Here is a 13,929-nt window from a genome sequence, read left to right as displayed (position 1 = left end):
GAGCTGGTTTTCACTTAACATTATCAAGGTAAGGCTCTAAAGCACAAGAGGAAGGACACTGTCAAAGGCACAAATAGGGGTTTTATGGCAATTGAATGATGCTGATTTTAATCCTTGCTTTTATGAGAAAAATATTGCTTTTACCTTACTGATAAGTGTGACGACATCACCTTCTCGGATTGTGAGTTCATCATCATTCTGTGCTTCATATGGAAATATCACCTTGCAATACTCCTTAGCTGAAAGGAAGAACATTCAATGTGATAAATTATCACTTTATAACAACTGCTTATCCAAGGGTGAAAATCTTCATAAAATGTTCCACAAGTGTCTCTTCATGCTGCTTTATTTTCTTGCCATCTTTCTCTTTGTATTTTAGACCTTCATAAACAGTATGAAATACTTAAAAAACTGCACACTGATAAGCATTCCCACACACGTTATCCAGGGAGTCAGCTCCACAGCCCCTAGAACCATTATCTCAGATAAAATTGCTCCAGACAGCAACCTGCCACAAACCATTTCCCTTGGAGTAAGACTGTATTTGACACTTGCTTCAATAGTTCCAGTGGTACAGGCTTCCACCATATCGCAAAAATTGGAAGCGTAAAGGACCCAGCAGGTTGACATAGCTTACTATCCCCTGGTGTGCAAGAAAGGAGATGTTTCTGAATATATAAAGATGATAAAATAATAAATAATACATTAATAAATGTAAAGGCATTCATAACTAAACCTTCTGTACTCTCAACATAAAAGAGGTTTGAGTATTAGTCTAAAGATTCCTCTTCCGTTTTCCCTTTACTGGCTATAAATAAGGGCATCATCTCAACTTTCGTCTCGAAAATACAGGAGCCAGCACTCCTACTCAGAAATCATAAAAAGCAGTTGTCATAAAAAGAAGTTACTTACAATATGTTGCTGTGCAACAGACAAGTATGTCAATGTGCCTTACAATAAAAAGGGAATACGTTAAATAATGTATAAAAATATGTGATACTCTAAGACAGCAGGTTTAAAAAGACCAAAGAAACACACGCAGGAATTACTGGACCTTTTGTAGAAGGGCATGTGACTTTGTAGAAGTGTTCACCTCACTTCAAATGTCTCAGTTTTGATGACCTCTACCTCTAGTTAACTGTCATGTTTGATGCAGAGAAACAGGTACTTGCAGGCCACAGAAATCTAAAGTAATTTGAAACAACAGGACTTATTTCTTTATACTTACTCTAAAGAGAACCTGCACTATCACACTTGTGGGTATTTAAGGCTTCACCAGGGAGGTCATTTCAGCTGCCCAGACACTAAGTGCCATTTCAGACACTCGTGGGTATGTAAGACACCCACGTGGTTGGCAGATACAATGCACAACCTAGGGGAGAGCCAGGTCCCTCTGGCCTGGCAGCTGGAGGCAAGCCAAAATACCCTGGGGTACCTCAAACAGCTCCAGATGCAGGCTACTGATTTCAGACCTCAGGGTTCAGCGTGGTATCTTGGATTCAGATTCAGGCACCTGATGTTAGAAAACAACATCAGTGCCTACGCTTGCACTGCAGTTGATGAAGATCAAGTCACTAAAGTGAGCGAAGCCTTGAGAGCTGCTCTCACCCTAAGACAGAGAGCTCTTCACCCTAAGAGCAGACACCTACATTTGATTAGCTGGATCACACTCTGAACTCCTTGGACACCACTGACAGATCTCCACTGAGACCCATGGGAGACCAGACACCAAGCTCACATGCATACACCAAAACTTAGGGCTCCGACTCAGAAGCTGCATCCCAACTGCTGAAGTTTAGTGACAGGAACATCAACCTTAAATAACGTGCATGTGAAGGGTTGCTGTCTGTAAGCACAACCAGCCTGGGAAATGAAATAGTACTAATGGGGAAGAGGAAAGCTCTTCAGTTCACGCACTGCCACTCAGAAACGACATGAATTTTATGTGCTGCTGGTTCAGGTAAACAAGAATTTCTTAGGCTTCACAGATTTATTGTCCTGAACACAAAAATTTAAATTTATCCATGATTATTAGCAGTTGATTTTCTGGCCCAGCTCTGTACTGGGTCTGGCTGGGATAGAATTAATTTTCCTCACAGTAGCCCACATGGTGCTGTGTTTTGGATTGTGACTAAAACACACCAGTGCTTTGGCCATTGCTGAGCAATACCCGCACAGCACCAAGGCCTTCTCTTTTCTTTTTCCCCATTCTGCCTCTAAGTAGGCCAGGGCCAAGCAAGAAGCTGGGAGGGGACACCGCCGGGACAGCTAATGCGAGCTGTGCAAAGGGATATTCCGTGCCATATAACCTCCTGCTCAGCAATAAAAAAGGATGGGCTTGGGGGGTGTTGGTCTGGGAAGTAACCATTGCTTGGAGACTGGCTGGGCATTGGTCTACTCATGGTAGGTAGTAAATGATTGCCTTTGCATTGCCTCTTCCTTTTTCATTCACTTATTAAACTGTTTATATCCATGAGTTTTCTTGCTTTTGCTCTCCCTATTCTGTCCTCTAAGAGGGAGCAAGTGGCTGGGTGGATCTTAGCTGCTGGCTGGGGTCAACCCAACATACCCCCTCTCATGTCTCTAAAGAAACGAGTCAGATGAAGAAAACAAATATGATTTTTGAAAAAAATATGATCAAGGGAAAAATAAGCCTCTTTCACTGTTTCTGAGAGCAGGGAACACTGTCAAATAAACATTTGGTAACACTGCCAAACGACTGGGCATGTGAGAGCCACCAGGTCACAACTCAGATTTCAGGCGATGAAAGGGATGTCTAGCTGCTAGTTTACTGCATTGTGGAGCAAGGGTTTGGGTCTCTCTTCATCGACCCAGCTAGGATGTTTCACCTGCTCACTATCTTGTCTTCAAGTCAGTATAATAACATCTTACATAAAACCTGGTGGAAAGTTGGCACATACTGACCTAGGTCAGGTAGATGCAGAGCAGCATGTAAGAGAAACATGAGATTCAGCACATTTTTACACTTCAGTGTGCATTCTCCCTTAAATAATCATGGGGGTGTTTTTTCCTATTCTGAGAGTATTCACATCCTGAAAAACAGCTTTGCTAAATAATAGATTGAGTGAATTAGTACAGAGATGATGTAGATATAATACTGTACTTAAGAAGCTGAGTGCTGCACACTCAGGGAAGTCCCTGGTTACTGAAACAGCTTAGTACTTCTTTTTTGGGACATAGAACAGAAGCCAGGATGGGTTCTCAGAGGCAAACACCACCTGGGCCCAAGAAGGATCATTCTTGAATGTCCATTCTCAAGTACATACATTGTTTCTTCATTCAATAACACTACCATCTCAAGATTAGGTGGGAAGCCAAGCACAATGCACAGCTCATCAACAGAGAAGAACAGCCACTACACCACAGTAATGGCACTATTCTGAAAGGATGTCAGCAGTGCAGCTCTCACCCAAGGTGCGGATGAATCCCAGATTAAAGAATATTTTGAATAGCAAGTGTCCGGGGAGCTCATGTCTCCTGAGTCCTATAACAGGCAATCCTCCCTCAGCTCCCCCTTGCTATTTGAAGAGTATGAATTTGAATCATCTTTCAAGATGAAGACCCTGACAGACAAGAGTGGAGAGAGGGCTGTGCTTTCAGCATCTGACAAAGTCAGTTGATAATCAGGAAAGTAAATGCTCTCTTTTTTTTCTTTTTTTGAACTCTTCCTTTAAAATATGTGTCAGTGTGGATCTCATAGTAAGTGGCTGTCAAAAGCAGCAACACTTTAACCAAAGAACTAATAGTTCTTTCACTCATAGCAAATGGCTGCACATCTTTGTCTTCTAGTTTTGATGTCAAGAACTCTGTTCTTGCATGACCTGTCTGTCCTCCCAACCAAGCTCTTATCTTTTTTCTTTTTTTTTTTTTAAATACCCAGATAGCAGAGGAACAAGGAATTAAACTAGAGAAAAATGTCAAAAAACAGATATTAAGCTCAGCCAAACGCTGATGCAGTTCACAAAGAGCCAGGAGACAATCTTGTGAGAGGCATAAGAGAGAGCTGGAGGAGGCTAATGGCCACCCTGTGCTCTGAAGGCTGGCACAAGAACACAGGGTGAAGGCACAGCCATGGAAAAAAATTCAAGGTTTATGTACAGTAGAAGTCTGGACTCCTTAAGTGCAATTTGCACTGACATACACTACATCAATACATTCCTCTGCCTAACAAGGACCCTGTGGATCATGCTGCAACAGAGCTAGGTCTCAACAGCATGGATGGGTTTGTGAAGTGTTAAGGCTTGGACAATAGACCCAAGCCAGAGTTGACCTATAGATGAATCCTGTATATTTTATAACTGATAACCATTGTGCTAATAGGTATTGTACTAAGTTATAACAAACCACCTAGTCTGATGTAAAAAGTGGAAGTATTGAAGCATGAACAACAGGCCCTGAGCCAAAGCTGCTAACTCAGTATGTAATCATTAGTGAAATATGTATAGAAGATGTAGCTATCTTGAATGTATCTTTATCTTTCTTTGTGTGTGGATAAAATAACAGGGTCATGGAGACAGTTGTCTGGCTCTGTGACCTGTTGTGTGATCTTGCTCATAATCCAATTAGATAAGCAGGGAAACTCCCTTAGCTTCTCCCTTGACCCTTGGCCAGGCTCTGAAGGAATCTAATGTGAGATTCAATCCAGATATTTCTGCTTAAAACAAAGGTGCCACCTATTCTGGCTTGCTGATTTTTGGGTATATAAGGCTGGACCCTCTTGCAGCAACTTTGGATGCCTCACCTATGGGTGGACGCACCACATAGGACTTCCCACTTGCAGGGAAAGTCTCTCCAAATCCTCGCTGTAACTGGGGCTCCCCCACGACTGTGGATCTGGATGATGGTAACGTATGCAAGTGGTGATGTATCTTTCTTAATCACTATTCTCTCTCTCAGGTAGTAATGATTTGATGCATTACCCTGTATTTTCCTATTTGTTTAAGTGCACTAATCTGTCTTTTCTTACTGTATGTTTTCTGTATTATTCTGTTACATTTCTTACTGTATGTTTTCTGTATTATTCTGTTACATTATTTAGTTATTTCCAGTAAAATACGCCTACTCTTTTCACTCTGGTGTCCGAGTTTAATTGGCATCCTTGATCAGCAAAACAGTTTGGAACAATGTAAGTGACTGGACAAAATCAGCTTTCAAACTTCTCCTAAGGGAATGGTAGACCAACGTGATTTGAGTACGTAAAATTAAAGACAACAGGACTCAAAATCATATGAACCTCTAAAATCAGATTAATAAAAGCAGAGAAGAATCTAATGGGTTATGTCACTTCAGTACTAAAATTGTCCTTACTCATAGCACAGCACAATACCGCAAGAGGATGCAGAAGCACTTAATTTCAACAGCTACATTTAGATAGGAAGGAAGAAAAGACAAAAGGAAATACTAATTTCAGACACAGCACTGTAGAGACCACACTGGAACTTGCTGAATTTGGGGGCTTTCCAAGTGAAAAAAAATGACCAAAAACCTAAAGGTCAAAATAATATATCCTATTACAAGCCTGGTAAACAGACTTAGCCAAAATGAAGCTTCAAACTAAGATACCAATATTAAGCATCTCTCAACTGTAGATGATAAATCTCATTTTTACATTTGACATCCAAGGCTGGGTTTATACATCACAGATGGTTCTTCCAGAAGCCTCTCTTTTTCCCTCTGACCTGAAGACATCTTAAAAATATACCTGCTAATAAACTGCCAACAGCAGACATCTTGGAAACAATTAGAGGGGAAAGAAAGATGATATTCGTGAGCTATTCATTCCTCATTTATTAATTCAACAATAATTGACTCTCTCAGACCACAGAGTCTCTCCCTGCAAACTCACAGCTCCTCCCTAACAAAGGAGAACAACCTGCCATAGGCAATGGGCATTGCTCAGGGAACTGAGTGAGCAGATAAACCTTACAGCATATCTTACAACTCAAACTGGCTAGATCTAAGGCAGGATGTTCAGCTTCTAGCCCAACGTATTCTGAACTGAGAGAGAGCTTGGGCTAGGTATAATCCCATTTGAAAATAAGTACCCTTGCCTACATCCTGTGATTTTTGAACTGTACTTTTCCAATAGATAATGATGACACAACAATAAGCACCTTCTCTGTCCATGTCGTTCCTCTTCTTGTCCTTTGGAAGGAGGAATAAACCCACTGATAGCTTCTCTGATAGACTCCAAGGGCCCAGGTTGACATGTAATTCCCCTTCCCAGCATCATCCTTATAGCTCAGAAGGGAGATGAAAAAGCAGGAGCAAACAACTAGATATTTATCACAAGTGGTCTATCACTGCCCACACTTTGTTGAGGAAAAAGTCTCAGGACCATCCTAAACACTATAAAGTGGCTATCCTCTAAAAAGAACTGGATGTTTCAAAGGGGCAGTTAACATGCATCTCTGGTCAGCACCTTATGTCCCACAGTCTGTTCCAAGTTCAAAATGTGGCCTATTCAATACAGTCTCAAGCCCCCCCAAAAAATCATTGCCTCAAAGAAGGAGAACAATAGCCAGAGATAGTCTTCCTACAGAATACCGCTGCTTCATTACCTAGGCTGTCGCAAGCACTGTATTTCACCCACAGAATTCAGTGGCTCAATATGTATTTACAGTTACAGTGTAAAGCTCTGATGTCAATGTATAGACTCTATATGACTTGGGGCCCTGCAGTACTGTAGCAGGTAAATTAATTTGTTTGTATTTTAAGAGCCTGGTTAAATATTATACTGTTCAAACCAGAACTGAGCAAACTCCATTTACTATATCAGTGGACCCTGCTCACTTTAAAAGCATGCCTCTTCTATTTGTTCTCCTGCCAGACTCTTATGATGAGCTCTGATGTTCAAGACAGCAGTCCACAGACAAACATACCTTCAAGCTTAAATTTCACAGGGGACAGTGACTCTGAAATTTGCTTTTCCTCTTAGGCCAGGATGACACCATTTCCTCCTCTTACCTCTGCTACTGCTTCCTTATTGTTAGGCAAGAACTGCTGCACCCATGACAAGATTTCCATCTCAGGTAACCCATCCACTGGACTGGATTCACCCTTCTCACTTTTTGGAAATTGACTGTTTATTTTTTTTGGTAAAACAAACAATAAACCTGTATAGTTGATTTCTGAGGCTTAAATATTTCCCCCTTGATGAAGTCTAAATCATAAACCAATCTATGTGTACATAAACAGTAATACTAAGGAAGAAAACGAGCACCATTAAAGTAGTATTCCTTGAGCTTAAGCTTCCTCTCTTTAACTATCACTCATAAAATGTTTCTGAAATCTGGTGTACAAAATCTAGTGAAAAATTACATCATTGTTACCAAAAACACAAACCAGATGAAAAAAATCCAAATGCTACATTTAGCAGAATTTGGTTTTAGTAATAATTGCTACACTCAAGGCTCATAAATGGATTGCACTAATAAATATTTTCACAGAACTTCATGAAATGCAAACTGTCAAAACACCACCTCATCAAACAAAAAATAGAAACAGAACTAATTAGAGCCCCATTAATCCAGTCTCAGCTACTCCTTACACCTTCTACCATCATGCAAAAAGATTAGTTGCTTGCTAGGATTTTGGTATTCCTATGCAATGGGTTAACACAAACTGTAAACAGTGAGTGTAGAAATCAAATTAAGTGCCATGGTCAATGCCTTCTGTGATTTAGTGCCTTTGCTGTTTTGTTGTCTGATTATTTATGCTTCATTTTTGCAATCTCAGTAATCTGCAACAGTGCTCTCAGTCATTGTGGATATTTTTGCTTTGCTGAATTTTAGAATCCAGCAGAACTACTTAAAAATGTATATATTTTCTACGATATAGCTTTTTCACCACAAGCCACTTAAACTAAAAGCAAGCTACTTCACAGAAAAACCAATATATCTCACACTAGAGATAGAAATATAAACACACATGCATGCATGTGCCATCCCAGCTACATAAGAGATGGAAATGCAACAGCAGAATAATTCCCCTATAAGTCTAGACACCCACAAATCTAAACCAAACAGCTCTCCCCTCTTCTATTCAAAGATGCATTCTTTCATTCCTGAAAGGTTAGTGATGTTTTCCAAGGGACCACTCAACCTTTGTAAGGATTTGTGCTTTCACTGTGCTCTCCTTTTGAGCAAAATGTCCACTTTGGCCCTCACTCAAAATCCTAAGCCCTCTTTTTAGGGAGATTTACATGGCATATTGTTGCAAGATGTGTCTATAGAACCTACAGCTCTGTTTCTTGCTCTGACCAAATCCCATTGCAGAATTTAGGCCATCATGCATGTACTAAGAGCACATGCAAGAGGTAAGCACATCAAGTGCCCTGCTGCAAATCACTGCCCTATTGCATGAGAAAAGCTATAGGAAGAAAGCAGACTCAAATCAAGATGTGGGAAGAGTCAGCAACCATCACTCCATGCTGAAGCTCCTGTGGGCAGAGAGGGAAGATGGTACTGCTCCGTTTCCTCTCTCAGCAGGCTCTTTCACAGAGCAACTGCATTTTTCATCCAGTTGAGACTAAGGAATAATAGCACCATTCATGGAAAGAAATAGGTGAAAAATGAAAAATTGTATTATTCCTCTACCAATGTAATCTCTCTCTTGCTTGCAGCCTACATCTCCAGCAGTAATCCCAAGGGAATCTACATCATATAACCAAAAGCCCCCTCTTCATACTGGGCTTAATCTATGGATTCTTCTGTTTCTTGACACTTATTTGGACAATGGCACAATATCTGTTTTGCTCAGCAATTAAAGACTTCAAGGAAAACTGAGACACTATCATCCCAGGCAAAAGTGAAATTAGCTGAGGTCCAAGGTGAAACGATACTTTTATGTTGAACACTGCAATTAGAACATTCACCAGTTTTCTGAGACTGCAAACTTTCCTGGAGTCAATGCTTTTTCAAGCTTGTTTGTGGTAGGTTTTTAGGAGAAAGCAAAAATTAAATTTTGAAGAAATTACAAATACTAGATAGAACATAGTCCTATGCCAGACTGATCATACTCCTCACATCTGACTATCAGACGTTAACTGTATTATGAAAAAATTATTCCTCTGCCTATATCAAAAAAACAAACCAGACTAAAGTATGTTTCATTTTCACTGAAAGGTTTTTCAATTTAAATGAAGGACAACTTCAACTGATTGAAAAGTATCTCCTATGATACCATTTGAGGCTAAGACAATTATATATAACTACATTATATCAGACCATCCTACACATATGCTTCTCTTTCCCAAGCAAGAACAGGGATGCTAAAAATTCTACTGAGGCCCCAGAGATTCCAGGAAAGATAAAATGTCTTAAATAGTAAAGTTTAGGTAAAATTCATAGAACATGCAAAGATGCTGCACAAATAAGTAGGCCACCCTTCTCATCAGTTCTGGCAAAAGGGATGTTGAATGATGTTTGCACACAACCATGGTGAAAATAGATGGCAATAGAACAAGAGGGATTTTCTGACCAAAAAGGCATGTCTGAGGGAAACAGTAAAAAGGTGAAAGAAGAACAACCAGAGCCCAAAAGCATTGGTGGAGAAGTGTCTCTGTGCCAACTTGAGCTCAATGTGTCACTGTAGAAGGTACAGTTCTCTAACCATTGTTCAGAAGGTTTTCACATTCTTTTATAAGTAGTGAAATATGAAACCCCAGTATCCTGGGAAGCGATTTAGTGATCAGCTTCGGCTGTCAGAAGTATGAGCTGATGTGGGAAGAGGCACCTGTCTCCCAGGCTGGCTTATCACATGAGGGTTAGTGCTGCAGGTGGGAAAGCCCATAGGACCACCCCTTCTAATGGCACCTGCACTCAGGTCAGCTTAACCTGCTCAAGCTGTAGGTTGGGAAAGGTAATTCCAAAACACGCTGGTTCAGGAGCCCTGCTCTACGTTACCAGTTTGCCCATTTTTTTCAGTGTTTCAAGTTCTCATCTCCTCAGGGCAATTGAGTTCTTGCAGTACTTCCCATTAACAGCCTGGTGCCACAAGGGGAACAAGATAAGAGGACGTAGCAAGTCAATTAGCGTGGTGCAGCTAATGGGCAGTAACTCACTAAAAGCTGTTTTAAGCTGCTTTTGCAACTCTGAGCTGAAAACGTGTGGTAAACCAGGTCATAACCATACACTTCTCTCAGCCCCTGTTCTGCTGCTCCAGATGCTTGCCTTCCTATGTCTGCATGTGTTTCAGTTCTGAGACAAAATGTTATCTGCCAATTAAAAGGATAAACACATCAGGGAAGGAGGAGGACTGTACAAGACATAAAAACTCAACACTTTATATTATACTCAATATCTTTTCTAAGGTATGGCTATGTTCTCTTCCTTTGTATTCTATTCTACCAGAATCCATAACATTTAGTTGTAACTTTATATAAATAAAACCAAAAGATGGGGAATATATATGTAAGTTATTTGGTAAGCTAGTTACATATGCCTCCCTAGAACAGCACTGAGACCTGCCTAGAAGATTTAAATATTGCTTTTTGTTTACTAAGCATTGAAGTGATGAAAACAGAACCGAAGTTCTTGGACACTGTTCATTTCCCATACAAAGTATACCACCCACACCAATTATTTCTGCTACATAAAGAAAGAAGAGGAAAAAAGCAAGGGCACTCACAACCAGGGATATTTTTCTATGACCTACCTACAAGTTACAGCCTGAAGTTGGATTTTATTCAACCCTGATTAATTCCAAAGTACCCTCAAGGCAGAAAGCTGATCATGTAATTTAATTTGATTTTTGGTGGCAGAAAACTCAAGGTAGGATTATCAGAGCAAAAACAACTCAGAGGATTCTGTGAAACAAAGTATTCTATCTATATATCACCTACTCAAAATTTATCCTAAATATATCTATCTGCATCCTCGCTTTTCGTATATAAAGGACACTCTTCTAGCCAAAACCAAAGAAAAGCGTTCAGCTTGTTTTTAAGAGGCTTATTAGCACAAAGTGCAAAGAAGAAAATACTATGAAACCTACTTTTTGTTCTGCTGTCCACTTCTATTTTTGTTGGCTCCTGAGTTGCTGTGGCTGGAGGTAATTTCTTCCCAACACTCTGAAAAAAAAAAATATTCTCCTTTAAAATTTGCATATTCAGTTAAAAGTTGGACAACATAAAAAACTGCAGCAGAAATACAAATTAGAGGAGTAGAAAAAGGACAGTAAAGAAACAGAGGCAAATTAAACTATACTTAGGTTTCTGTGGTGTTTTTGTCAGCTTCTTTTTAAAATGATAAAGAATTGGTAAAATGTGATCCTCAAATTTTCCCTTTAAAAAAAATGTTTACTAACACTTTTAAACAATATCCTCAACACAGTTTCAGGGAAGACTCACAGAAGTTTCACTGGTGGACTGAATATGTTAAGAAATTACTTAAGGAAAGGTGATATTCAGTACCAAAAGTAAAATGGAAAGAAGAGTGGGGGAAAAAAACCCTTGACTTCTGTACATACAAGGAGCATTCATTTCAGTCATTCTAGGTTGGGTGTGATTTTTAAGTTGACAACATCTCCTTAAATGGTTCCCATTTTTATTTATTTTGAGCAAAAATAACGAATTTACAGAGGAGTACTACAATAATCAGTGTCAGACAGGTAAGCTGAAAGAACAATAAACAACTATTATCTGCCCTTAACAAAATAAAATAAAATTGGTGATTTTCATCTTTACGTATCTTCACCAATTACTATATGCATGCTATCCCCTCTCTCACTCAGCTCTTCTCCCTATCAAGAAAGCTGTCTAGCTTTAAAATCCCAGCCATATGTAGTTGAGAACATAAGTGTAATTAATACTTGTTTATATAGATATGAGTACTTAAAAGCCCTAGCTGTAGTTCAACATCCTTTTCTGGTAAGGTATGCATAAACACCACAGAACCTCCTTCATACTCCAGTGACCTTCTGAGTAAAAGCTAAGAGAAAAGACAGCTACGATTTAGTCTTGACGGCATTGAGGACCTCTTGGGGACCATGAGAAAAGTACTGGTCAATAAGAGAAGCAATAGGGGTACAGCACTTCAGGTAGTTGAAAAATTTCAAGGTGTATAAAGAATATGAAGAGCTCCATATTAGTCATTTTGTACACTGTGTCAAAATTTACCTATGAAAAGGAGTAAAATACACACACAGGGATTTTAGGCTGGCAAAAAGAGCACCTCTGGAAGAGAGGTAGTTTTGAGTTGTGTACAAGACAGTCATTGAATCTGTGTTGACAAGTAAGATAAACTATGAATTGCAATACCCAAAAGTGTCCTCTTCCAACTTAACTTGCAGGTGGCAGCAGAAACAACTGACCTTCTGATGAGCTTGCAACTCTACTTACAATCCAGAGCTTGTGAACTGCTGCAGAAGAGAGATCAACAACAAAACTCTACAGAACCTCACAACTTCTTTGCTGAGGTGGGAATAAGAGACGAGAAGCATTATCTGAAGCAGCGATCAGAGAGGTAACAGAAAAACAGGAGATGATGGACTCCTCCAAATCAGGAGAGAGAAAAATGAAGAAAAAAGCATGACTTGGTTGTGCTGAAGAAGCTCAAAGTCAAGAAGGATGATGATGAAGAGCTGATGCTCAGGTCTAGCTGGAAAGCAATAAAAATTGTACTAGAAAAGATATAAAGAAGAATTTGAAGCTACCGGGCATTCACACAGATAAAAGCACAGAATGCCTTCAAGATGAAAGCAAGACTGGGAAGACAGTTTTTGGTTCAAAGGCAAACAGAGCAGTTCAAGATAGCTGTACATCTCAGTACATGCTCATTCATGATCAAACCTTTATTCACAGTTCTGCTTCATAAAATGGCTTGGAAAATGATGAAAGCACGTACTCTAAACTGCACTGTTATCTAACTCAGAAAGAAATGCTTACTAAAGGAATATCCCAAAACTTTAATTTAGGGGAGTTTTTCATTTTTTAAAGATGAAATTGTTATTCAAGAACAATTAATTAAAGGAAAACATTTGGTAATTGCTTTATCATGCATGAATCATTGATCCCATGCGATGAAACCAAAACCCAGATAAACCCACAACAAGCTAACATTTAACAAGCTAAAAATCACAGCAAAAGAATCATGGGCAAAGAGGAAGAAACTAGTGTATCACAGTGGGAAGGGCATGCTGCAATGTAATTTCTCAATTTATAGAAGCAGATGCAAGTGCAATGCTTGAAAACATTCATTCATCTGTTCATTCAGAAGGAATGCCTGTGCAAGTGATAAATCAGCATGGGGAACCAACTGACTCCTTGTGAACAGAAAAAAGAATACCATCCAAACAAGGCTGTTCTTTTGTTGGGAGCTAGGAGACACGTCGGAAAGCAGTCTTTGCATGAGTAGCAATTTGTTCAGAAGAGAAGGTAAAAAGCCCAGGGAACAAAGTGGCTGAAGACATGACTCTTTTTGCACATACAGAAATAGCCTGAAATCTATGGATAGAAGAAGAGCAGTGCAAAATTTGGTGTAGCACACGGAATGTGCTGAAAGATGACAGTGACCTACAAGATCCAAAGATCATTTATTGCGGAACGAGCAAAGTTGTCCCAGAATTCTGCGATAAGGAGAGGAAGGAATGTCTATATCTACTAGAAGGATACAGAAAGTCATAATTCAAACAATTTAAATGAGGGTTATGCAGAACCCTCTCCAGTGAGGAGAGACACCTGAATTTGTTGTGGGAGAGGGAGAGGAGAAGAAAAGTGGAACTGCTATTCTTTAACTTTAAGGGGATTGCACTCAAGAATTTATAGGGATGACACAAGCACCACTGACAGGAAAAAAGAAAAAAAATGGGTAACTACGAAAATCTGATTTCAGGTGGACCTGCACTGCCAAGATGTTTTACTCTTCCTGTAAAATGGTACTAAAGGAATTTTTTTTCAAATTATGATTTATG

The 13,929-nt window shown here is 39.6% G+C and overlaps 1 protein-coding gene across 5 annotated transcripts in view; it reads right to left on the bottom strand.

Annotated features, from left to right (window-relative positions):
• SH3KBP1 (SH3 domain containing kinase binding protein 1) overlaps positions 1-13,929 on the bottom strand; it is a 238,498-nt gene that overhangs the window by 54,721 nt on the left and 169,848 nt on the right. For all 5 annotated transcript variants that reach the window (XM_074858676.1, XM_074858679.1, XM_074858678.1 and 2 more), the window contains 2 exons: positions 11,014-11,089; positions 145-239 (listed from right to left, as the gene is read on the bottom strand). In XM_074858676.1, the coding sequence (XP_074714777.1) occupies positions 145-239; positions 11,014-11,089 (171 nt within the window). The remainder of the gene's footprint in view (positions 1-144; positions 240-11,013; positions 11,090-13,929) is intronic.

The sequence above is a fragment of the Strix uralensis genome, chromosome 2, assembly GCF_047716275.1.
Source record: "Strix uralensis isolate ZFMK-TIS-50842 chromosome 2, bStrUra1, whole genome shotgun sequence".
Classification (NCBI taxonomy): domain Eukaryota; kingdom Metazoa; phylum Chordata; class Aves; order Strigiformes; family Strigidae; genus Strix; species Strix uralensis.
The sequence above is the reverse complement of the archived record's forward strand: the minus strand, read 5'-3'. Positions and strand labels throughout refer to the sequence as shown.